At 36.2% G+C, this 26,974-nt stretch overlaps 1 protein-coding gene across 3 annotated transcripts; it reads right to left on the bottom strand.

The window, feature by feature from the left end:
• Positions 1-25,775, bottom strand: Tok (tolloid-like protein 1 tolkin). 3 transcript variants are annotated; one of them, XM_071782488.1, is made up of 15 exons: positions 25,614-25,775; positions 13,963-14,115; positions 13,498-13,702; positions 12,757-13,047; positions 9,332-9,709; positions 8,780-8,958; positions 6,591-6,821; positions 6,010-6,234; positions 4,786-5,253; positions 4,517-4,639; positions 4,111-4,429; positions 3,190-3,481; positions 2,558-2,771; positions 2,106-2,356; positions 1-1,983 (listed from the first exon to the last, which is right to left on the bottom strand). In XM_071782488.1, the coding sequence occupies exons 1-15, from the start codon at positions 25,666-25,668 to the stop codon at positions 1,819-1,821; spliced, it is 3,549 nt and encodes a 1,182-aa protein (XP_071638589.1). In that variant the 5' UTR covers positions 25,669-25,775; the 3' UTR covers positions 1-1,818. The 3 variants fall into 3 exon arrangements, with proteins under 3 accessions (XP_071638589.1, XP_071638588.1, XP_071638590.1); XM_071782487.1 differs by lacking the exon at positions 25,614-25,775 and adding an exon at positions 22,048-22,793; XM_071782489.1 differs by lacking the exons at positions 9,332-9,709; positions 25,614-25,775 and adding an exon at positions 22,048-22,793.
• Between the last annotated feature and the right edge of the window lie 1,199 nt (positions 25,776-26,974).

Below are 26,974 nucleotides of genomic sequence, written 5' to 3'. Positions count from 1 at the left end.
TGTTTTAATATTTATGTAATAATTCAATACGTCGGTAAATATCGATATTATTATTACAAGTACATACACGTATATTTGCGCGCGCGCGAATACGTGCGTGCGTGCGTGTGCGTGTATGCGTGCGCTCGCCTGTGTGTGTATGTATATATATATATATACGTAATAATGATGTAGTGTAGACGATTAATTTTTTATCTATTTACAATAAGCGTATTAAACGACAGATTACCGGTTACTCCCTCGCAAATACATTCGCACACATGTAGAAACGCAAACAGATATACATGTAATTACTTAAATGAGATACTTAACATTTATATTTGCACGCGTTTTATCTTACCACTCGTTTAACAGTAGCTTCTAATTATAGAAAACATAACGGAATATCTACGATACGCTTTTATATTTTTAGATACATTGCTCCCATTTTTAATAAAATTAATCGCGTGAATCCTTTACGCGATCCTGTTTCTAATTACGTACATTGCTAGACGAAATATATCGCGAGACCATAAACCGGTGGATCGTCGATGCGCCGCACTAACATTGCAATATATGTCTGATGTGTCACGCATTTTGAATCTAATTTTCTCTTACAATCTAATCGCTCCATAATCGTATGAGGCGTATGAAATATTGATATTACTGTCACTTGGGCAGTGTTTGTTCCTTGTGAGAACGTTATTATATTAACGAGAAAAAATTTTTTCTCTTTGTTGATATATCGATTATACGATATCGATATATGTTACATATATAGTTGTAACATATATATATATATATATATATATATATATAAGTATGTTGTAAAATCGTTAAATAATGCGGTATTATTTTACTTTCCTCCAAAAAAACACTTATTAATTTAAAACGTACTCTTATAATTAATGAAATGTATTCCAACTATATTATGGCACGTAAACGACCTGTGTCATTGGCCACGTTTATTTTTTTATAATGTATCTATCGATGGAAATTTTGTCAAGTATTATTAATTATCGCTGTTGTATAATTAAAACGAGTAGAAAGGCGAGTAGACACACGTGGCTTCCATGATCGGATATCGATTGTATATATTTAACGCCGTACCACATTAATTGTGAAAAAACTACATATAGTAAAAAGTAATTTTTTCTTTATCTCCATAACTGAAGTTAAATAATGATACATTATTAATTTATCGCTAATATATTGAGAGAATCTCGCCCAAGTGCGGAGCGATCTTCAAAGTAATAATAATTATATTATTTCTTGAAACGCTGTACGTTTTAAATTTACAATTTTGGTTGTGTTCTAAGACACAAACAATTTGAAGAACTATACATTGCGATTTATCAAGATATATCCATCTTGGAATTTTCGCGACGAACAATATCTCGATATTGTCTATTGTTTTAATATGGCTTAAAAAAAAGAACACTACGGTGCTATTCAACATGTTCGATCTAAGATTCGTAAGTTTTGTAAAATGTGACATAAGCGTCGGCTCGATGAAATAACTTTTAACTGCATCTAACGCGATAGAAATATTGCTTCGCGTTCGCATCGATGATTATCGCATTGAATTGTTATTAGATAGATTTACCTTACGCGCTTCGATCGGGCGGATATTCTATCCTCGATATAATGCACGCGCGCATATAAATTAAGGATCAACGTGTTTCCTAACAAGGATGAAAATTTCATTTAACATACATAGAAGAATATACGTAATGTATTGTCACACACTAACACTCTTACGTAGTACTTCCCGCGGAAAAGTAGTCGACTTGAAATTTTATCACTCCAATCGATTCAAGTATATGGCCAAGCCAAGGATCAAATGTTTTCCTGATCTTCGTTGTCTTCACCCCCGAGATTTTCCTCGCTGTCCTGCCGATCGATTGCCACGAAAATGGCTACGAAGCCTTTGTTTGAGATTGTATCATCCGTTCTGAACCTTACTAGTAGCGCCTCGTTCATGGAAATAAAATCAGTGGTATTCTGTAAAACGTAACGATCACGATTCTTGATGCAACGTGTTTTTATTATATATCTTTGTATGTTTCCATTATTCCATTGTTATATTTTTGGAAGCGTTCGACAAAATTTGAAGACACACTTACGGAATTACCGCAAAATCTACCATACGGTGGACTAGACGCATCTAGACCGGAAAAAACCTCAACAAAGTCATATCCACATTCGGTTTCGTATTCCAGTTGGAACGAAAGAAAAGATAAGTGAACATTTTTGCCAAGCGGTGCTTCTATCACCCAGTCACAGTCAGTTCTGTGATCGTAATGGTAATAACCGTACTTGGCGTGAGAATATAAATGTCTCACTCTATCCGTTGCCATGAGATGACCACCGCAGGCTGTAACGCAAATTAAAGTAAAGAGTTGCGCGTAACTATACGTTATGTGCAAAGTATAAAGACCTCTAAATTATACATATATTTAAAAAAAAAATTCTTCATTCACGCTTTAATATTATATTTATGATACTTGGACATTTGATAAATCGCGGATCCTCGCGCCAAAATCCATTGCCGGCACTGTTATAAAAAGAAAACTACCTGTGCTATGGGTGGCCAAGAACCCTTTTCTCTGCACGGATGCATCGCTCTTGAAAACCATATACATTTGATTGCCCGTAGCGAGAATCGGATGTGGTTCCTTGTTACCGCAAAATCTACCTAAAGTAATGCTGTCCGGTGAATCTCCGTCGTAAATAGCAATATGATCGTACGCGCATTCTTGATGCGGCTCCATCTCGAAAACTTTAAAAACCTGCGACATCGTCGTGTATTAATATCTCTCTTCGCGTACGTTTTCTCTTCTCCGAATAAATATTTTCTTTTTTATCTTTTTTATTTCATATTTCTTTGAGACAATATATACTATCTTGTAGCGCGCGCGCGCGAACGTTATACACAAACTTTGCGAAATAATAAATATAGCAATATGATCGTACGCGCATTCTTGTTGCGGCTCCATCTCGAAAACTTTTAAGACCTGCGACATCGTCGTGCTATCACGCGTCTCTCTTCGTACGTTTTCTCTTCTCCAAATACTCTTTTCTTTTATCTTTTTTATTTCATATTTTTTTGAGACAATATATACTATCTTGTAGCGCGCGCGCGCGTACCCGTACACAATAACGTTATACACAAACTTTGCGAAATAAGAAATAATTATATGTACGAACCAATTTTATCCGATGGCCTGGCTTCGTAGTAAAATGCCAAACGCAATCCTTACGGCCAGGATAGTAATCCGGGTAATTCGGTGAGGTGATTGTTCCCATGGGTGCGGTAATTTCATATTTGCAGCCACCCTCTTTGCAATCGTGACCGTTTTCGTCAAGTGTGAATCCATTGTGGCAAGAGCATTGATAAGAACCTATCGTATTCTTGCACTCGTGCTGACACCCACCGTTATTATTGGCACACTCGTCCATATCCGTGAAAAATACGGCAGCAAAGCCTGATTTTTGGACGCTGTTCAATAAAACGCGCGATACAAATAATGACAAGAATATTGATTGTTTCTGTGCGATACAGTGCGATAAATCTCGACTAATGTTTTACGTACGCCGATATAAGGTAATTTTAATGTAAAAGTGCTTAGAGAAAATGTTTCCGTTTAACGTAAAAAGAAAGAGGAGAACGTGAAACGCCTCTGATGCTTTGGTACTTTTGCATTACAAAATTTGCGGTTCCTATAACCGCCGTCTTCGTACATACCTTTTGTCATCAAAGACATTTCCACGTCCAAACATAGCACATTATATACGTAAATTAAATATACGATGCGTCGACAAATCTCGATTCGATTTTCAATCATTTAAACATTTAGGCGGGGAAAGCAGAAAGAGGAGGGAGAAAGAGCGAGAGCACGCGCGCGCGTATCATCTTCTTTGAGCGAAACGCCTTTTCTCGCTCTTCCATCCGATTGCTCGAGTAAAATACTGATAAAATTGGATCGAATAATGGATCGAAAAACGAATGACGAAAGGTATGACGGCGTGACGCTGCTACGTCACTACCTACTTTTTTTCTGTACGAGAGAGAAAAAAAGAGGGAGAAAAACACTACGTGTAAGAAGATAGACGACGTGGTGGTAAAACCTGTTGTCAGATGTAAAGGTAATCCTCATAAAATTGCCTTCGGATGTGATAAGTGGCGGTAATCGTGCGCCACAAAATGTCCCATGCTTTCTGAGAACGTCGTCGCCAAGCTTGCTGGCCACTTCCACAGAGTCGTACTCGCATTCTTCCTGGTATACGTTGTTGCCTTCGAGATCGAAATGCGTGAAATTTAGAGTAATGCGATATTGAGGCGGAGCGATAATTTCCCAGACGCAATTTTTGTTTCCTGGATAAGTTTCGGGAAACGATGGACTCGTGATAGTGCCATTGCTATCGTCGAAAAACCCACCGCAAGCGTCTATGGAAATGAATTACGTTTTATTATATATTGGCTGGCTTAAACAGATTTTCCCCACCTTCGGGAAGAAACCGCGTCGTTCTTTACCTTCGCAATGTTTGCCGTCAGAGTGTAACTCGTAACCAATTTTACAAGAACACTCGTATCCACCGAGCGTATTGATACAATCGTGCTCGCAACCGTGATCCGTTAACACGCACTCGTCGAATTCTTAAACATTAAAGTAACACCGCAGTAGTTGGTCATCTACGTGTAAGTACGCGCGCGACAATCGATCGAGAATACGCGAAATTCGCAATGTGGCCTGTGTGCTCTTGTACTACCGCTTTCGCTATATGTATATTACGTTCTATTACCTTTCATAAAAGTTGCCGAGAAACCAGCTTTTTGAACGGAGCCGTCGCTGATGAACTTAACGAGCAGCTTATTCCCCGTCGACTTAATATCTGGCGGTATCTTGTATCCGCAATAAACGCCGATTAAGGGGGAATCGTTGTTATGTCCGTCACGCACTTCAACGTAGTCGTACACGCAACTGTCGTGGTTCTCGATCTCGAAAGACTGAAATTTCAAGGCCACTTGATAATCTTGAGGTACGGACAACTTCCACACGCACTCTTTGCTGGATTGATATTCCTCTGGATAATTTGGCGACTCCAGATGTCCTACGCCATCTAATTCGACATCGCCGCCGCAAACGGCCTCGTAACTCGCAGTGAAACCACGATGGCCACTCTGCCTGCTGGAAGTCACATACGTTACCAGCATGCGACTTCCACTCGACACTATTGGCTCGTGCATCCTGCCACTGCCGCAATATCGACCTAAATTCAAAAATGAACGCCAAGAGTTTGAGCGAATTATATAGAATTGTAGAAGAGCGTTAGTATACATAGGCTTCTCCTGGCAAGCCTGATGGGCTAATGTCCATTTCTGCCAATGTAGATTAACTTCAATCAAGGTTTAACTTGATTTCTTCTTTCTTTTTCTAACTTTTAGAACTAGAAAAAAATGACAGGTAAGTTAAACGGAGATAAAAATTAACCTGCATTGATAGAAATGGACATAACGAAAACAACGCGTGCAAAGGATCCCGCACACTTCTTTTACGAAGAAACCCAGCTTCTGTCAAATTGACTAAATTTTTTATATGTGATTGCTTTTATGATGCTGATCAAAAGTCTCGCAATAAGCATGACCTGAGAAAAGCTCAACTTTTACGATTACGTGGTAATTGCCCTGCAAAGCAAAACCTAAAAGAGCCTAGTCTCTAAAAGAGATAGAGACTAATAGTTTTCACAAGCAACCATGCATATCAAAAATTTAGCTAATTTGACAGAAGCTGGTTTCTTCATAAGAAGTGTGCGAGGTCTTTTATTAAAGTTACGTATACGATCCACACGTACAGCTTTTCCTAAACGCTTCCTAATCGCTCCTTTCTCATAATTTCGCTAATCTTTCGCCCCTCTTTCGCACTATCGAGAATGTTGGATGACCCAAGCACTTCGCGCGCGCGCGCGGGCTTCTTTGATATAAATAAATGCTTATACCTAAGGAGGAAGGAAGAAAAAATTTCTCACCTAATACTCGACTCTTGTACCAGTACCCGTCTCGAATCTCAAGGTAATCGCTCCGGCAATAATCACTTTTGAATATGTCGAGAGACGTGATATTTAATACGATACGTTCGCCATGCGTCGCCGTAATCCTCCATTCGCATCGTTCTCCATCGACAGACGGAGAACTATTCGGGTGATTCGGTGATCCGAAGTTACCACTGTTCTCCTGAAAGGTTCTACCGCATTCTGTAAAAATTCACCAGTCGTTCAAGTCTATCCATTTAATTGGGTTAGGCTAAAAGAAGTCAAACGACATATCTGGCATATATTTCGGACGAAACGAAGCGCAAAGGATTTAAAATATTTCAATTTTAGCGTGTTCACACTTTTAATTCTTATTTTCTCATCAATGTATAAAATATATATGTATATTTAGTACTGTGTCATCGACCGAAAAATTTGATCGTAGAAACTGACGAATGTTAAATGTTTCAACGTCAAGCTTCCTTCATTTTAATGCAATATATATTTAATTTTTCATAATTACTAATTTGAAAATCCCAACAAGAATGCACAAGATTCTTATTGCGTTAAATTCTTACTGTGACACTTATACAAAAGATTCGTTTGTGCGATGTCGCCCTCGCTCAATCTAATTCTTTGTCCAATCTCGGGTCTCTTTTTTCCATGGGTTTCCATAGGTAAGATCGTGTCCAGATAAGTGCCTTTCGAAAAGGTATTCTTTGCATAGTGCATAATAGAGTCATAATCATAGGGCAAGCCGAGTGAATTAACCTCTTCCTCTGTCAACTTGTTGAAATTGTACTCCTGACCTGCAACAAGACATAGTATTTTCGCCGAATTACACAAGTTCACCTCGTGTGCCGTGTGGAAAAATCTTTAAAATGCAATGCGCGCGCGCGTGTATGCGCGTGAGAATATTTCTTTTTAAATAAATTAATGTTAAACCATCTAAAGAGCTCTATAAGTTTGTGCTTATAACGATAAAATTATGAAAATTTTTCTTTAATTTTCGATATTAAGCATCCTTCTAATCCTTGATCTCTGTCGTCAAGAAGGAAAGAAGAAAAGACGTGCAAATTCGTCGGATAATGAGATAAATTGTCGACTCGCTAGCCCATAATAGCGACATTGGATTCCTCGATTACAGGGAAATAAATTTTCTCGAGATTCATACGTATATATTAATAAACCTGTATGTACATTTAATATTACCTTTTAATATCGGTAATTTGATTTTTTGAGTTTTCATAGTTGTTAGAATTTCCACGTAGCAATGTAATATATTATATAGCGTCATGCCGCTATTTCGCGACATACCGATGTGTTTTCTATTGCGTATCATTAAAAAAAATGATACGTTACATATGCGCGACACTTTGCAACACACTTAGACAAACGATCGACAAATGTAAATCTTTTCGAAACGATTTCTATCGTATCATTTTATCAAACACAACTAGCTGATGTTAGAAAATCTTCGACGCATCGGTTTCTTTCAAAATCTGAAGCAGACGGATGTAATATTGTCAATAATTTTAAGGCCAAATAATGAACCTTTGTACGTACATAGTGATGAGTGATTGAAGATAAAATATATTTTCGATGCGCAGACAAACTACACCTCCGAGCGGCTGCGATAGTAAATTTCCGATATTAAATATCAGCTATCTCTCCAGTTTAAATAATATATTACAATCACATTTTAGATTAGATTAGATATAATTTGAAACAAGTCGAAAGATAAAAGACCCTAAGTGCGGTACTGAAATATTGTTCCTTTGAGCTCTGAAATATAAGAGCACTTCTTTGAGAGCGCGCTTAGCGGAATGCATATATCACATAGGGCATAATTATATTACTGACAATCTCTTAAATCGGTCCTTGTACATACCCTGCGCAACAGCGATGCAATAGCTTTGATTAATGAGAAGATGGACGGGTCCCGTGCGCATGCCAATTTACGTTTTACACAACTCAATACACAAATGTTTTACAATATTGGTTCAATTGTACAGCGTGTGTTACGCGATGACTGATAAAATCTCGCCAAGTAAAATCCATCCCAGATCCTATAAGGGAGTTGGAGATTTGACAAATCTTCGATCATGTCAGCTCCCATACCGAAAAGATTAATAGGATCGATTTGAGAATGATTTTTAAAAAGATGTGTGATGAATGATTAAATAATGAGTACCGCTATAACCTTAGTGGTCTAATTACAATTATAACTTTAATTTAATAAAAGAAATCCGTTCAAAAATTTACATACTGATTCCAGAGATACGCTGGCCAATAAACGAGTTTGGAAAAGGGCATGTAAAAAGAACAAGAATTTTTAGAATATTTTTTTATCTGAAACTTGGTCATTCATTATTCCTACTTTGAAAATGTATTTTTCTTTTATAAAACTCGATAATTATAATTTTCAAGAGATTAACTTAATCGTTGGGCATAACTGGATCACAGATTAACTGTATTAAATTTTGAAATTATAAATAAATTCCGCTCACGTGATATTGATGTTGTTAGCGATAAATGTGACATCTTCCACGTATAAATATTTCAGGAGAAGCCATTCTGTCGCGCGCGCGTGCACAGCATTATTCTTTTAAATGCAAATCAAAGTAAATAAGCGATTGCATTTGCTATACTTGGATTTATTTAACATGGAAGGTATTATTGACATTAACTTACGTAAAAGATCATGCCATACACACACGTGCGATATTCACAGTTTCGGAATAAATCAGAGAGATCGTGCACTTACCACTCATAATATTATCGCGGATGATTTGTACATGACGGTCACGATCCGGTCGAGTATGTTCATGCCAAAATCCAACGACGTGACCCAACTCGTGTACAACTATACCAAACTTGTCACAGTTTTTCCCGATGCTAATAGCCTGCGGTCCATTACCTCTCTTTCCAACGAAAGAACAACATCTATCGAGAAAAATTTAGCAGGTTAAACATATACACAAGTTTCGGACATGACGTCTTTATCTTTTCTCCTCTTAAAATCATATAAAAGATATCGGGGGGCACATTGGAATATCTTATGGCCGCTATATATGTATAATTATCTTCGCGAGAGAAAGATTCGAGAAATGAACAAAGTCAAGTGAGGATATATTCGCTTAAAATGACTCGAAACTTTCGAATTGCTTATATACATATACACACACGCACACACATATGTAAATTGATAAGAATAAGGACGATAAATTGTGCAAATCAAGCGCTACGGATATATGATGTAATAATAATATAAAGTTGTCTGTGTCATGCGCGAGGCGCATACTCTCTCTAGACTCACCCGCAAGGTCTTTCCGTAAACAAAATGTAATTAGGATGCTCTCTAGGCACCCTCTCTACAAATTTGACGCAAGTGAAATTTTCCCAGTGTCTCATCGCCTGCTTGAACAAGGCTTTATGTGCGCCGGAAAAATTTCCATCGATCTCGTAAGGAATCACACCGTGATCCCACACTCGTTCCTTCCTCGCGGTAGCCGCCCGACGTATTCTGCTTAAATACACATGTCTCGTGCCACTCTTGTTCGCCAAGTATTTTGGTTTATGTTCTATATCATAGAACTCGATGGAACGAAGGCGTCGATCGTGTACAGAAACGATTTCGTCCGATGCATCGGTAATAAGGCCATGTATTCGTCGATTGCAATGACCGTGAGAACATCTGCGTAAAATTCTAATTGTAAGGATATACATACAAACGTATAGCGATATCACATGTACATATACATATATAGTCTTGTACATGCGCGCACGCGCACACAAAAGAAAAAAGAAAGAAAAGAAAATTTTAAAACCGCAACCAGAAATATATGCGCACATGCCTGCTATGTGATGCAATTGCAATTGTGATGAATTCAAAAATATAAGCATTTGTAAAGCGGAGAACGATTCCGAAAGTATAGCGATAAATGCGAACGTATAACTGTGAACGCGTAACTTTTAACGAGAGCGCGAATGAAATTAGCAATTGGCATTGGCAATCGCGACGAAACGCAACGTTAGGGATCACATTTTATTGTATCGCGATTGGCAAACATTGGAAGAATAAAGAATAAAACGCAACTAAAATCTAACCAGCAACAAACTAAATCCATGATAATGCTGGTCTAGTAACGATAACCATCAACGATAGCTGTAAAATCACTATTCAAAATATATTACATTGTTTCACGTTTTATTCTAGACGTGTGTTTTACGTTTTCGTATATTTTTCCTTCGCGTAAGAGAAAAATACCGATTCGAGCTATATATCAATTGTATGTTATATCAATCGGGGCGCATTTTGTAATGCAAACAATCTACTAATTCGTAATAAGATGGGGTGCGCGTGCGATCGGTACCTCGATAGGACTGTTGTGGGGACTGTCGAGCGACTGTGAAAGATCGCTCTGCTGCACTGCTGTGTGCACCTACCACCTATCAAGATCTCATAGTAGATAAATATATGGGAAATCGAGGTATCACGCCGCGCCACTATACAATAAGTGATCCCTTAGACTTATAGACAATTTAAGCGTATCCGTGTGAGCCCTTATATGTTAGGCAAGGCGTTGCTGAATCAGCAAAGCGTTACAATTACGATTAATTAGCGTGTCTCGCGTGTAAGCCGCCTTCAAGTATCACGATCGTAAGCATCGTGAGAAACGAGGAGAAGTACACTAGAGTGCGTTAATGAATCCGGTTGAGATTTACCGGAGCATTTACCGTGCTTCCTCTATGTACTACGCGTAGCTCGTTGTTGCGCCTAGTTGTGCTGTGTTGCGAGGAGATTAGCCATCTATTTCGCTGCTTCGACGAGATATTATACGGCACGACCGCGCGGTGTAGATCGTACGATTTGTTCGAGAGAGGGGCGGAGGAGAAGAGAGGAAGAATACACAACTGAAGATGCTAACGTGCAACGTATAAATGTTGATCTATTTCTATTGATAATAAATCGTTGCTGTTAAAAAATGATGCGAGTGTGATCGGTCTTGATCGAATTTATTCAACATTTATAACTTATGCATATTTATATATGACACTTCGCATAACAATTAATTAATGTATCAAGTCTAAAGACAAAATTTGCTGCATGCCTTGATTTTAAACAATTATTTTCAAGATAATTGAGCGTTTTAACCAGAGGCGAATATACTTGAGAATCGAAAGGAAAACACGCACGCACACACAGTCGTTGTTTATTAAACATCATATTGTAACGGTCTTCGTTTCGTATAGCTTCACAAAGTTTCGCACTCGTATAGCGTACTCTGCGCATGTACGTACATGTCAATGTGTTAATCCCATAGGGGTGAAAACCCAAAAGGGTCGCGATACATATATAGGGATTGGGGAGCGCACCGAACGTATAGATTGAGCTTTGAAACAAGCTTACGAAAGCGCGTGTTTACGCCCTATATCCGATATCGATGAAACATGATCGTATGGCGGTGATTCCCGACGAAGCTCTAGAGAATTCTAGGGAGGAGATTCAGCCCTCGCTGGACCCGCGAACGCGTGGCAGATACGAAACACGGATCAGTGGAAGCTCTAGGAAAGACGAATGAAAGGGGACGAGCAGCGCTCGTCAGTCAACTATATAAAACGGATTTTCTTTTCTTCCAACTTTGTAAACTAGCTAAAATAATGACTGTTTGTCGATTTGTCTGTGCCAAAGTTCCCGTTTATTTACAGATTGTATTGTTATATAGCAATCTCTTATTCTTGTATACTCGAATATATATATTCGATTTATTTGTTTATTTATCTGCACGCACGCGCACACGCACATCTCTTCCGTCTGATCGCTCCTATATCGTTGATGGTAATGTGTGACTACTACTGTCTATAGAAACTCTAGAATGCAACCTAGAACATGAAGTCAAAACGATTCGATACATCGCGGGTAAAAGATATAACACTAATGAATGAAAAAGTCAGAAAGCTATAAGCTTCTTTTCGCATTTAACTTTCGTGTATAAGAGTACACAAGGATAATGCGCGCGAACGACGTACCTAACATCACGGGCATACGCGCGAAATGTCGCTGCCAATGCTGACAAGTTATTGGCAGTTCGAGGGCTGAAAATGTCCGGACGTATGGGGTATAGTATCTCAAACCCCATTTTCCAGCTTTACGACAACGGCCATTGTTATTGGCATTGCGAGGTAGCTCCCGCTAACGGAAATACCGAGTTGGCGATACTTAGAAATTGATACGCTCGCCAATAGCCAAATGAAAGAGTGATAGGATATATATACATATATGCCATGCCAAATCGCAAATCTCGCGTTCGGGATCTTTTTCAACAATTTAATTGCGCATCCACAGTGAATCAACCATTTGATTTTTTATTCGGAAAACGATTTACGCGTGCACGTAATAATATCAATGGAAAATACTACGAATAATGTCTTTCATGCGTATAAGCTATAGCATTATTAACTTGTGTCATTTAGCCAACATTACCAATTTATGTCATCATTTATATATCAAGATTTACTATGCGTATGCTGGCGATATGAAAGCGAGATATCGGAACACGTATCGAGTCAAAGCAAAATAAAAGTAAACAATTCGCCACGCTAATGACTAACCGAGCCATGCTAGCTAATCTATTGCATCGTAGAGCTGCTAACGTTGTGATAACGTTTTTTATTAAATTTTAAATTGAACATTAAATCGAATATCTATATATTTGACTAAATTTGATTGCGCCTTCCTACCTTCTGCGATGATGACGTCGACGTCGTTGGTTTGCGACACTTTGCGTATTTGTTTCAGGTTGCGCGGTAAATGTTTCCTTGACGCCGCCTGTACGTACGCGACCTACATATTTATTATCCTCGAGAGTTAAAGTTGTAGGGGTTGTAGAGGTTGAAAATTCGAGAGGCACGTTGTCATTCGATTGTTTAGCTGTCACTGATCGACTCGATATCCAAGTCCTCCTGAAAAGCTGTCGATGAGCTTGTTGTCCAAAATGCCTTTTCTTTGAAGCTTGGGTCGAGAATTCCAATCTGATAGACACAATAATAGGCACAACTATCAATCGGTAAGTTTATCATTTTTTTTTTTTTTTTCTATGCTATTTATGCATATATATTTGACTATATAATATAATAGACAAATATGGATGTAATATCCATACAAATAAATGAAATAAAATAAATTAGGGTTAAATATTTCCAGAAGATATACATATATTTTTATTTACAGGATGAAAAGGACGACCATATGCAAAACGCATTTTCCGTTGAGATTTTTATATCATATTTCCTTCTCTAAAATTTATGTCAACACTTGTGATAATATTTTCTCACGCGTAATACTTGAAAAATATGCATTACGCAATAAAGAAAGATGTCAAATATATTATTAGATATGTTTCACTTAATTATTTTTGTATCGTGTGAAACGCACGCGGTATAAGAGAGTATATATTATAGTAAGTAAATTCATTGTAATACCTGAATTCAAAGCCCTCGTCTTTCACTGCGGGATTAGTATCATCGTTTCTAGCACTAAAGCTGAAACCATCTTCGGATTCGTCACCCGTGCTATATTGGTTGCGGTCTATCATAATAGGCTCTGACTTTTCTCGAGCAACCATCTGATCGTGCTCATGCAGCACCTGTTTGTTAGCATCGTGTTCGCTCTTAAACTGGAGAAGCTCTGGAATAAACAGTTTGATTTCTTCGAATTGAAAATTAATTGATTATAAAAGTTAACCATAAATATATATAATCGCAATTATATATAAATAAACACGAGTACTTTTTACAATTGCAAATTTGGTGTGTGTATGCGCGCCATATTTGTAAAATTATATTTGTTAAGTAAAATTACAAGGGCAATCATAACTATCGGAAAGTGTCGATATTGTGTCCCGATCAGTCCATTTCGACAGAACGTTGCGTTAATATATTATTTACCTGTAAGACCTTCCTCTTCCACCTGTAAGCCTTCATTTAATATTTCTTCTCTATACTTTTTCAATTCTTCCAAATAGCTTTTATTTAATTTTTGCTCGCGCCATTCTGTGTCGTATTTGATATTTGGCAGAGCAATGTCACCGAGAAAACCGCCTGAAATTAATCAAACGACACATATATCGTTATACAATTCCATACCGTCAACGGATTGAATGTACGAGTAACGCGCGTAATAAATTGGAATTCTTCCAATCTGCGATGTCGCAAGCGTATATATGCACATCCCTGCGTATGCGCTGGCGCCCGTTTCGGTTAATTAATTAGGCGCTCACGCACGCACGTACGTACGCACACACGATCACACCTCGATAAGTATTAACGAGGTTGAAATCGCCGCGCATTCGCGGCGACATATCCATAAATACAGCTTCGTAGCAACGAATTGCATAGCTGCAGTCACAGTTCATCCATTCGTATAATACATGCATTTATATACGCATGCATGCGCACAATAGGCCTAAGGTATTAAACTTGCTAAAGTATCAATTATAGTTTCCGATCTACATATATAGTTTCTATTATCTCCTCTATAATCATTTTTTTCAGTTTCCTTGCTTTCCGAGATGCTGTATAATATTATAATTATAGTCACTTGCAATAATTGTCTTGTTACAGTATAAGTCTAATAATAGATTTTTAAGAGAGTATATTGCAAAAGCTTTAATTTATAATATATAAAACATATAAAATGGATATACAATGTTACAATTCTCTACGTAGAATTGCAAGTGCGGCCCTGCACAGCTTCCGTATACGAATGCATGTATATGCACCGTGTAGTCGGTTACAAACCACGTAATGCCAAACCCCTGTCCGTTTCGAATCGGTGATTTCGTACCATTCAGGCGGGAGCATCGTCCGAATGTTCGCGGGAAATAATTTCATCGATACCCCACGATATTCATTACAAGTGATAAATGCCCTTCAATTCAGCTTTTCTTTTAATTCTCTTTTGTGTGTGTGTGTGTGTGTGTGTTTTGTGTACCACACACACACACACACATAAAATTTGTTCAGAGAACAGACTTTTCAAATTAAAAAAAAAAGAATGAAGATAATATTCAAGATGCTATCGTTCTGCCGCGGAATCGTGGCAAAGAGCCAATCGTGATGTCGGAACTGTTCCAATCTCCGAATCGATCAGAGAAGCCTCCTTTTCCATTTCCAGGACATTTGCAAGAGCACGCGAGATGTGAGACAGAGATAGATAAATAAATAGAGAGAGAGAGAGAGAGAGAGAGAGAGAGATATCAAACATTTATGAAATGGAGTAGACAAGAGCTACTTCTGGTTAGCTGAAAAGATAATTTTGACTTTTGCACTGAAATACTTACAAACGGCCAAACGATTCTATCGTCATCATAAAACATTGTCTCGCAATTACGCCAATTTTACTTTTTTTTAAGCTGTATCTTGTTGTCATTAGTGACGGATTATCTCTAGTTCTAACAACCTATTCTAAAATCGTTCCCATAATGTTATATACTGTGATGTGATTAACTATCGAGCTTAGATACTCGGAATGCGATTAATACGACAAAAAAAGATTTTTGGCCTTGAATTATTTTACGTCAATGCTCTCTCTACAGAGTATAGCGGACTTATTACTTAAATATACTTAAAAAAAGGGGGGAAACAAAGACAATGCGTGAAAAAAATGAAAAATGCTTAATATTCTCAATGTCAACATTCCGACTCTCAACATACAACATGTACAATGTACCATACGCATGTATTACTATACATATGTATAATCTGTCCGCGGATTATGTGAGTATGTGTATGAGTATGTGCTGTATTGATTCGAATGGAGAAACCTCTCGCATCGCGACGAGTCTCTATCGCGTCGGATTAAACGCTCACGTACACTACTGACGTCAACTTTATATCTGCTTTCTCTTCGTTTTTCCTTTCTTCTTCTTCTTCTTCTTCTTCTTCCTCGTCCTGCGCGCAATAACATGCAGTATTCGATGATAATTTTCTTTTGTTGATTTAAAGCGATATTTTACCCCTTTCAATCCTTTGTCAATGTCAATTCGATCGCGTCTGCATGACGCACGGTAGAATCGCAAGAAGGAGAAAGGAAGTTTGTTCATGTCGAACGAAATGTTGATATCGTGATTATCGAACAGTGTGATGTGAATATTCATCGGATTTATTTGTTTTTAAGTAAATTATATTGATTTGATACTGCAATTGAGATAATGTCAAAGACATTAAGGTACAATGGCGGATCGTCGTAGATTAAACATTTTGGAAAAACGTGTGACATATTTTAATTAATAAAATATCTCAGCGATATAAATATCATATCTTATATTATATTATTATTGCTTATTATTGGGCATCACTTGTCCGGAAACGAGAGGCTGCACGAAACACAAGAAAACTTCTCTATTATACAAATTATTAAGATACAAGTTCTACGAGTACTCGTGTATATCCTTTCTTCAATTTGATGCGACTTACGCGATGATTAAAAAAGACTATCTACATCTTTTAACGTTACAGCTCGAGCTTACAGCAAAAGCTCGGGCCCTTTATACTTTTCTCATCATCCCAATTTTACGTCATTCATCTGGCATACTCTTACCAATTTAATTTAGTACCACTCAAAAACTTTACCGCATCTCTGTTCATCGCTGTCTTCTCGGCGCAGTGATGCACTCAATCAGCCTGTTTTTTTAGGTACGGTTATTTAATGATGAAAACTCGATACGCACTAAGTATATATCTCCGATATACGCGATGCTCTGCACTACTCAATATAATGCACATATACATATCTAATATATCAAGCGATTATATATCGTGTGTGATCATTCCTTATATTCCTTAGGTATTTTCTTATATTGTATTTCGTATTTATGCTCGATCATAAACGGATTCTCTCTACAATATATAGATCTAATGTATCATATCGAAATAAAGTGCAATATCAAATGAAGATATCTTGCGGCAAAGAAATCATTATGGAGTACATAAAGCCGAATATGCGAGTACGCAGTTTCCACACTAATCACAAAAGAAACGATTTCTCTCGAGGTGACTGCCACTCTGTTATACATATGTCGCGAGCGATAATAACGAACTCGTGTTAATAATGATTCATTGTGTTTGCGCGACATTCCTCTCAATAACGTTTCCATTTTTATCTTGAAACTGATCGTTGTAACGATGGCTTGTGGATGGCTTGATCTCAATCGTAAAAACGATAAGTGTTAACGACAAGTATCTCTAGTTGACAAGCATCTTTCTATCCTCTTTTTCGCTGTTCTTCCGCGTCATAGTCCGTCTCTCGCGCACCAGTGAATATTCAATTTAATCCCAAAGGATAAATCCTCATCACGTTCACAGCTTCTGCGTCACTTTCCACTTCCTGAGTTTGATTCGATCAAATGTCATATAGTTTCACGTTCATTCATATGCCGAAAATATATTCCGAGAACCAAATAAAATTATTTCTTTCGTCAAGTTTCTAAAAATAAAATCGAAGAATAAAGAAAAGGAGATAGATTTCTAAGATTTGGTTGTATAGAGATACGCACATACAATATAATCACGAGTAAAGAGATAGCTCTGTGACTTACAAAGAACAATGTGCGTAGTGCGTATACGCGCGTAAAAATATACGAATAATACTATATAATAATGTTATATGTTTATAAACTGTAAACGTGCGCGCAATCTTAAGTATAACCGAGTTAAAACAAAGAGCTCGATAAATTAATACATGACGCATATAACATAATTATAATAGATTATATATGTAGTGTATTATTTTATTCACCTAACTCTGAGTACAATATAATGAAACGACCATCAAGTCCAGAGCTTGGATACATGTATATGGTAAGAGTAAATATTGTGTGTGTGTGTGTGTGTGTGTTCTAAAATTCTAAATAAATGGTAAGACATCAAAATCTCGTTTCCTCGTCTGGAATTAAAGAAAAAGCCCCACTAACTGCGTGCCAGAGGCATGCCGAGGGTTGAAAGGTTATCACTCGACGTGATAATCAAGCAAACAGAAGGAAAGCAAGGCGAATGGCATGCTACATCCCGGCTTAACCGAGAGCATCGAAGAGAATCGATTCGCATTGATTTATAAACGGCTATCTTGAATAATACTTTTTATACAGCTCTTGCAGATTTAATTTTATTATATATTACGTCTCACTGAAAAATATTTTCAATCACTTATAAATATGAAAGAAAATCGTTTACTAATGTCTTCTCGATAAGCGTGTGATTTATACTTGATTATTGTTGTTATATTTTCAATATTAAAGCAATAAATTTCAGCAAACTGTTGCCAAGTACCTTACTTGCTTTTTAATTTTCATTGCTTCGCGTATCTTGTGTAATTATGTATAACTTTGGCAAACTTACGTTTGATACTATTCAGCATTCCAAGTGCATATTTTCTGCACTGATGCTATAATCTTCTCGTTTACGCCAATTTGTCTTGTTTCATCGTAGTTGACTATAACTTACTTGTTTAGATGTAATATTAAAACACACACGCGCGCATACACACACACACACACACACACAAGAATATTCTTGATTTGAAAATATATTTAGTTTGCTCGAATGAAGTCATTATATAAGTAAAAAAAAAAAAGTTGAAATTCTTATAAGAAGATATAGACTGTTTCATATATATATATATATATAAGCAAGATCACTATAATCTTCTTATAAGAATTTCAACTTTTTATTTCAAAATTTGTTTTCTTGGTTGAACTGTATAATGACTTTATTCAAGCAAGTTTTCCTCGTTTAACGCAATATAATCTCATTTCAAAATTTCCACTTTGAAACTAAAGATATTTTCAAATCAAGAATATTCTTTTTTCTGTGTGTGTGTGTGTGCGTGCAGTGTGTTGTGACGCGAATGAACATTGCATGTAATGTGATTTAGCTTCGAGATTTTTTACACAACGTTCGAGTTATATGCGTTCATTCGATAGCTAGATATTAATCATTAGACATAGATGTAATTTTGCACCTTGTGGTATATACATACATATAAACTTGCGTCGTTCGACGTAATGTTTTGACATCACTATCAATTACATTATATAAAATGCACGAGTACATGCAGTATCGTGCATGATTCTGTAAAAATTCATATACAAATAATCTGCATTATCTGATTATGCTATCTTCTCGCGGTCAATTATAATCTCAAGAATTTTAATTTTAATAAACTAATCAGTAAAGAAATGTATAATATACTAATGGTATAATTGAAAAACTTATTTAACATTATCCATCGCATTGTGCCATCAATTCTTCCGGCCGCAAATATTTTTTTGCGCATATTTAAAGTTGTAATAGTTGAAAATGTAGGACGTGTTTTTTGATGCACGTAATATATACCACACTTGTCGTGTACACTCTATCAAAGTCTTCTAATTTAGAGAGGAAAACAATTAGGGCGAAAGCAAGCATCAGACAGCAAATAAGAGAGAAAGAGAAAGAGGGGGGAGAATGGAAGTGGCGAAAGAGGGAGAGGGGACGAGAGAAAGGGCGAGAGAGAGAGGGAAAGAGAAAGAGAGTGGGAGGGAGGAAGAGAAAGAGAAATGGCGAAAGAGTATAAAGAACGCAGAGGAAAAGGGTAAATCACCAACATATGTCTCGCACAGATAAAAATTTAATGTGAAGCAACGTGAAGCCCTGGCTTTTGAGCGGAAAAGCTTTGAAAAAGCATGCATTTTTGCCCTGTTCGTTACAGATAATTAAACTTCTTTTTGCAGATAAAACGAATATCAATGCTTTTGAGCCTCTTTACTTGAAAGACGTTTTCAAACTTTTAGGATTGGTCAAAACAAATATATTGCGAAGGAAAGATATTCGGAAAGATTTAATCGCTCGAACGTTCGAGAAATAAGAGCCATTCAAAAACGAGATGCAGTACAAGATTCATCGAATGCATTTTTAGACGAGAAATCACAGCATATGGCAGTTGTACTTTACGTAGAAAGAAGAGAGAAACGCGTGTTCGACAACACCATGCACCAGGATGCATTAGCGTTACGAGAATCCGCGCGAGAACGCGATCTTGACGCTGTTTTTTCGAGCGGCCGACTTTTTCTTCAGCCTTTTCAGAGCAACATAGAGAAGATTGCGACATGCTTTTTCCTCATTAATAAGACACACTTGAACGTAGCATACTGATTTACTGATCTTTATGAAAACTTTCTTCAAGTCTGTCGAATATACATATAATTGGAAGCTAAAAATTTCGTAAACTGTAACAACAGGAAGAGAAACGTTCTGGGCTGAAATCTCTTTTGCATAAAAACTTATGTTAATAGATTATATTTATATACAGTGATATACATCAGTGTGCGTGTGTGTGTGTGTGCGCGCGTGTACATGAGCATACATGGGTGTGTGTGTGTGTACTACAAATAATCCATTGGAGATTACTGTACCTAAAAATTCACCCAGTGAGAGTATCACATGTGTGTGCTACATCAAATTGTACATATACATATGTGTGGATTATGTATTTGTCGCAATAATAGTCTCAGAAATTTTATTAATTTTAAGAGCGTGATATAAAGTAAATGTAAAAATTTAATATAAACAATTCCAACAATATAAGTAATTCCAATAAAACAAATTCCGCATGTATTGAAAATATAGTGTTAACAGCCGATGGATTGTACGAAATATCGCCGGCTTTTGATCTTCGTTTAAGTCGCTGAGACTTTCTTCACAAAGAACAAAGAATTTAAAGACTTCCGTCAAGCAATCTGCATTACGTCGATTATATTTGCAAGCATCGGATGGAAGATTTACCATTTCTCTTATGTAATTAACAATAATCGGTAACAATAATCGACGACTCTGGTATCGATAGCTGCTAGTAATGATATACTATCACTACGAGTTTTCTTAGTTTATTATTATATATTTGTTATATATTGTTATTATATTTCTTAAAGATTAATCGGCCCTTGAATAATAAAACGTTTGGGCGAAAAGAGAGTAGCGGAAGAATGAGCAAAAAATAATAATGCACTTGAAAGAAACGCAATTATTTGTCCGGATTTTTGAGAAATTATTTAAAGCGATTATCGTTAGTATCATCTAATATATTCTAATGTTAAAGTTACGATTCTAAAAATTTGAAGGAAAATGTTGCTCCTGTTCTTTTTTCGAATCAAGTCAATACCACACCCGAAAAATGTGCCGTATCATTCCCTTCTTTCCCTTCTTTTTTCCCCTCCACTGCTGACTCGTCTACAGTTCTCGAGACACTTCCAAGATAATAATTTCGAGAGGAAGGAAAAGACTACCCTATCTCTTCACTATGGCAATCCTCTCAGACCTCAGCAGTCAAATTCATCTTGAATACGAGTCTTTAGAGTTCTAAAAGAAAAGGAATTACCTAACGGAAAACAGAGATACCATTCATTCGAGAATAATCAATGTCTCTTTCCCAGACCAAAACCAAGAACATTTGTCCTTAATTGGCCATCTATTTATATCCTATTATTTTATTTGTTGCCAATTATTCTAGCTTGTATCACATATCGTGTAATATCGTTAAATTGATTGTTTAAATATCTTTTGTGTGTTGTATGTAACGCATCAAGTGTCGGAAGGCTGAATCGAATGCCTAAAGTGTTAAGAATAAAGTGTTGAACAAATATTTTGGAGAATTAATATGTTTTATCAAATCGAATAAAATTCAATAAAATTCTTGGTTTTGAAATAAAATTTCAATAAAAGATACAACATATACTTGAAGTTAAAGAAAGAATCAGATATACATATATACGCGTCACTCGCATCTGCCTTTATAAAAATTTGTTTTTCTTTGCTTACAGCAATCAAAAAATCTATACACTCGACACACTCTATCCTTTTCCCCTTAAAAAAAATTTACTCGATTACAATATTATTAGTAATAATTACATCTAATTTTTTTCTATAAATGCATTTTTTTTTTTAACAGTTCCGATATATACAACCATCAATCTTTTTCTTTTTATTTTTTGTGCTTACCTGCCTTGCAAATATCAATATCTAAATCTCCAGTGATAATGTGCGGAAACTTGACGTTGAGTAGGTCCTCGACGGAGAACTTGTGTCGTCGTTTATCGCGCTCATTCTCATCAGTGTTATTTTCAACGGCTCGGCAATCGACGATCTTGGCCAGCAAGTAGACGATTGCGAGTACCAAGAGTGGCTTCATCTCGAGATTATCGGATAAAATATCGATATGACGATAACGACGGCGGTAACGACGACGATGACGACGACAACGACGATGATAACGAAGACGACGAAGACGACGACGACGACGACTCTCGAATACCAGTTGGGTCATAACAAACGAAACGTGCTACTGTCCGCGCGTATTACATTGTTATATTAATGAAAGAAATTCGACTGTAACGTTTATTGCAAATGTAGCGTTTATTTTTCGACTTGAGCAAATCATTGATCGCATTAGCGTCCCGCGCGCTTTCATCTGGCGATGACACGTGAGGACAATTCGTGAGAGAAAGAGTGAACGCGGGAAAAGAATTAATGTCCACACGAAATGTCTATTATACATATACATCCAATTGCCGCGCGTTATCTCCCAAACACATAATTCGGCCCGGCCGAATAAACAATTAAAATTCACGTTACGATTCGCCAAACGGAGCGGACGGCAATCGTCCTTGCGTGGAGAACGTGGAGAACAGACTGAACTGAACGTATCCCTCGCGGCAGACACGAACGCGTCATTCGAAAGCGCGCGCTCATACTGGCGTTAAGTCGAGAGAGGGATGGAGAAGGAAGGGGATATATATGTATGTATATCCAGAGGGGATGCCAACCGGTCCCCCCCTCGCAAACTGCACAGCACGAGGGTGGCCGAGACACTGACCGAGCTTCCGCACTTGGAAGAATGGAGGACGGAGGACCCAAGAGATTTTTCATCGCATAAGTATAAAGATACACGAATATTTTTCTGGGAAAAATGGAGGGAAGAGGAAACACAGAGTCTCATTTACAAACAACATAATATCCTATTACATATTTGAGAAAATATTCAAGTTATATTGTTACGATTAAGAAACGTTATTACGCGTGTATTTCACTATATCAAACGATTACCTTCGATTTATAGCTGCGTCTTTTTTTATATAATAATAGATTCATGACTTATTTTGAATATTAATAACGATTAATCTTATACAATTATTGCCAGATTAGAAAAGAATAACAATAAGCCATGGCATAAACTCACTTGCATTGCAGTAATAATTTCCTGAGATACTGAGATATTTAAAATGAAGACAATGAAGTACGCGTAATCAATTTAGTAACTTTAATTGTTTAAAGACGCAGACGCACAGGCATACGTACGCGTGCGCACGCGCAAATGCAGTGCTATTTATAAATATGCACAGAAAATAATAAACAATTTATGCTGACCATTTACGAGTTTGCATTGCTAAATATTCCAAAAGGATTGCGTTTGGCCCTACGCCCTTGGAACATATGTTTCATATCCCACGCGACGATTTCTATCGGTCAAGTATCGAATTACTGTCATGAGATCACCCCATTATATAAATTCTGCTCGTTTGCTTTCACAAGAATAAGTATAAAATTATTGTTGTTGTTGTTGTTGTTGTTTTGCTGCTGTTATTATTATTACTACTACTACTACTACTACTACTACTACTACTACCACTACTATTATTATAGGAATAAGTTTAAAGTTAATTAATATAATAACGATAATAAGAAATTTAAAATTTTATAAATATACGAGGAAATATGCGAAAAGCAATTTTCTTTCGATACTCTCTCATTCGAAGATTTATCCCTCAACAATTTCCAACCACTTAACATTAGCTGTAATTGCGTGGCAATAAGACCTCATCCAGGAAAGGGTATAAATCTAACTAACGATAAGAAACGAAATGAAATCTTTTTTTCATATTTCCCATATGACTTTTAACAACTTTTGTTTTTTTTTATGCGGAAAATTGTTTTTGCAAAAGTTGCAAATTGTCAAAGAATTATCTCCTCTTATCTAAAAAATTTCATTATTATACAGATTAATTCTCATTGTACAGCAAAAATTAAGATTTATTTTTGTAAGTCTTTCATAATTGTTTATAAGAAATCAGTATTTTTATGTTTTTTTTTTTTTAATCTTAAGAAATGGAAAATAGTTTCACGAAAATTAAATTAATAATTAAGTAACAACAGTTCAGATGGTGGTATCATGTCATAAGCACCATGTACCATTACATGGTACATGGTACATATATACAAACTCATTTTTCTTTTCTTTGATCTTTTCTTTTTCCATATATGTATCCAACCTTTTGTATAACGTAAATATATGTATACCTGTGTCTTTTTCTCGTTAGTTTAATTTTTATAACTTTCTTTTGCGTGGAGATATATACAGACATCCAGAGATATATGCTGAACAAATTAACGGCAGAGCAACCGTCTGTTGAGTAAAGCAGTAAATGACCCGATTCGATTTTCTCGGATTTTGCCATCTCGCATATATGTATATTATATATAAATTATAAGGAGAATTTGTCGAATGGCAAAACACAATACGCTGATGAAACAATGTAATTGTGATAGCAACAAGTACCAGAGACAAACACATTACATTATTGTTAATGTGTCATTGCAATGCAATTAAAATCGTCATTTGATGGTATAAATTTTTGAAAATACACATGACAATAGAGGAAAAAATAAAAATCGCGATGTTTTGTTCCATCGAGAGAGGACCGAATATATACACATACATATACAGGGCGCCCTATTTTAATTTACCTCTTCCCCCCCCCCCTTCTAAAAGAAACTTTTATTTTCGATTTGAGAAAAAATGCTTCAGACAAAAGTTATTTGGCTTGAAAGGGGACACATGATTCCGATGTGAACCATGTCGTAGATGTCATCGTTTTCAAGAAATTTCAAAGGCGACTATTTACAATTTCTTAAATGGAACTTGATTGTTTCCTTGAAATAAAAGTTGTAGATCTCGAGACGTTTTCAAAACACTAATAAAGCTCTCCTTCGTTAAGAATTTCCTGATATTTTAAATTTTGTCATACTTTTTTACCTTGATACTTTTATACGTAGGCTGATGAAAGGAATCGAATAATAATATTAATTTTTATATTTGCAATTTTGAAAAATTAAATGCGCTATAACAAAATGCAATCAAATCAGAATAATTTTTTCTGTTTTTTTACAATCGATTTTTTTCATTATTCTACGTACCTATAAAAGTATAAAGTGATCGAAAAATGAATACACTGTACGACATGGCTCGCATCGAAATCATGTGTCCCCCTTCAAGCAAAAACAACTTATTTTGTCTGCATTTTTTTTCTCGAATTAAAAATAAAAAAGTTTTTGAGGATAAATTAAAATGGGACACCCTGGTTTGTGTGTGTTTTTCCTTTTTATTAAAAAAAGAATATATATGATATATGTTGTGCATATAAAATAAAATAAATTTTTAATTACTGCGAACCGTGTACGACAATAACGTATTCTGCTACATATGTATATTTCACTCGATAATATTTTACCTGTACACAATAGTGAGACGCGTTGATTCTCTCTCTGTAGATGTGCTGTCACCATTTCCAGTAGATAGTAGTAGATACCAAAGCACACGGTGTTGCATTAAACACGATATACCATGTCTCTTGATTTCTAGGTTATTACAGCTGATTGATAGCGTATTGATTCTGAAATCGAAATGTAAAATAAATTTTGGTAATTCTGAAAGAGACGGGCTTTCTCACCAATTTGGTTGAAACTTGACAATTTTGTGTATTTTGGTGCGCAAAACATGAATCTATAAATTAAAATTGTCGCTCTCAATTAGGAAAAAAGTTATTAAGCCCTAAAGTTGACAGTTGACAGTTGACAGTGGTTAGGATGTCTGTCATTTATTATACTTTTAGTATTTCAATATGCTAATTATTTTCTCTGCTTTAAAAAAGCATAATAACTCTATTTCTATTATCTTTTTCAACCGTTCAATTAAATATATTATGGTATATATTCAGTACAACAAAACTGCATATTTTCCAAAGAAAATAATAATTTATGTTTTTTGTTAAAGCAGAAAATAGATGGACCAACCATTCTCTGCTTTAGCAAAAAACATGAATTATATTTTTATTGCAAAAAAAAAGCAGTTTTGTTATACTAAATATGCCATAATATACCATATATTGAATTAAATGGTTAAAAAGGATAATAGAAATAGAGTTATTATGCTTTTTTAAAGCAGAGATATTGAAAGGTCTTATAAAATACTAAGAGCTACATATCCTAACCAAGCAACTGTCAACTTTAGTACTTGATAACTTTTTTCCTAATTGAGCGAGCGACAATTTTAACTTATAGATTCATGTTTTAAAACGCACCAAAATACACAAAATTGTTAAGTTTTAGCCAAAACTCGGTGATGAGTTGCCCCTATCTCCTTCATAATTACCTTTACCTGTACATACACAATAGTGAGTGGATAGTGAGACGCGTTGACTCTTTTCTCCGTAGATGTGCTGTACATCATCATTTCCACTTTCCAGACACCAAGGCGCACACACACCGCGACATGATTATTTCGACATAATCATAACTCGTGTAACGGATGCAAGATCATATTTAATTTATAACGATGATGAAAGAAAGACCGCGCGCGGTGTTATACGTACATACATTATATACATATACATTATACCGCGTTTTTTTACTTCTAGGTTATTAACTGTTATTATACTGATCGAAGCTATCGATTGGGTCTACTTAGAATTTGATCGATTGAACGGTTATTGAGATATCTAATAATTTAATATCGAGTCTCACACAGTGCAGTACATACATACGGTCTCGCTTCGCGTTGCACTATCGCGATTGCGGATTGCGGCGATGGCGC

The sequence above is a fragment of the Temnothorax longispinosus genome, chromosome 6, assembly GCF_030848805.1.
Source record: "Temnothorax longispinosus isolate EJ_2023e chromosome 6, Tlon_JGU_v1, whole genome shotgun sequence".
Taxonomy (NCBI): Eukaryota; Metazoa; Arthropoda; class Insecta; order Hymenoptera; family Formicidae; genus Temnothorax; species Temnothorax longispinosus.
The sequence above is the reverse complement of the archived record's forward strand: the minus strand, read 5'-3'. Positions and strand labels throughout refer to the sequence as shown.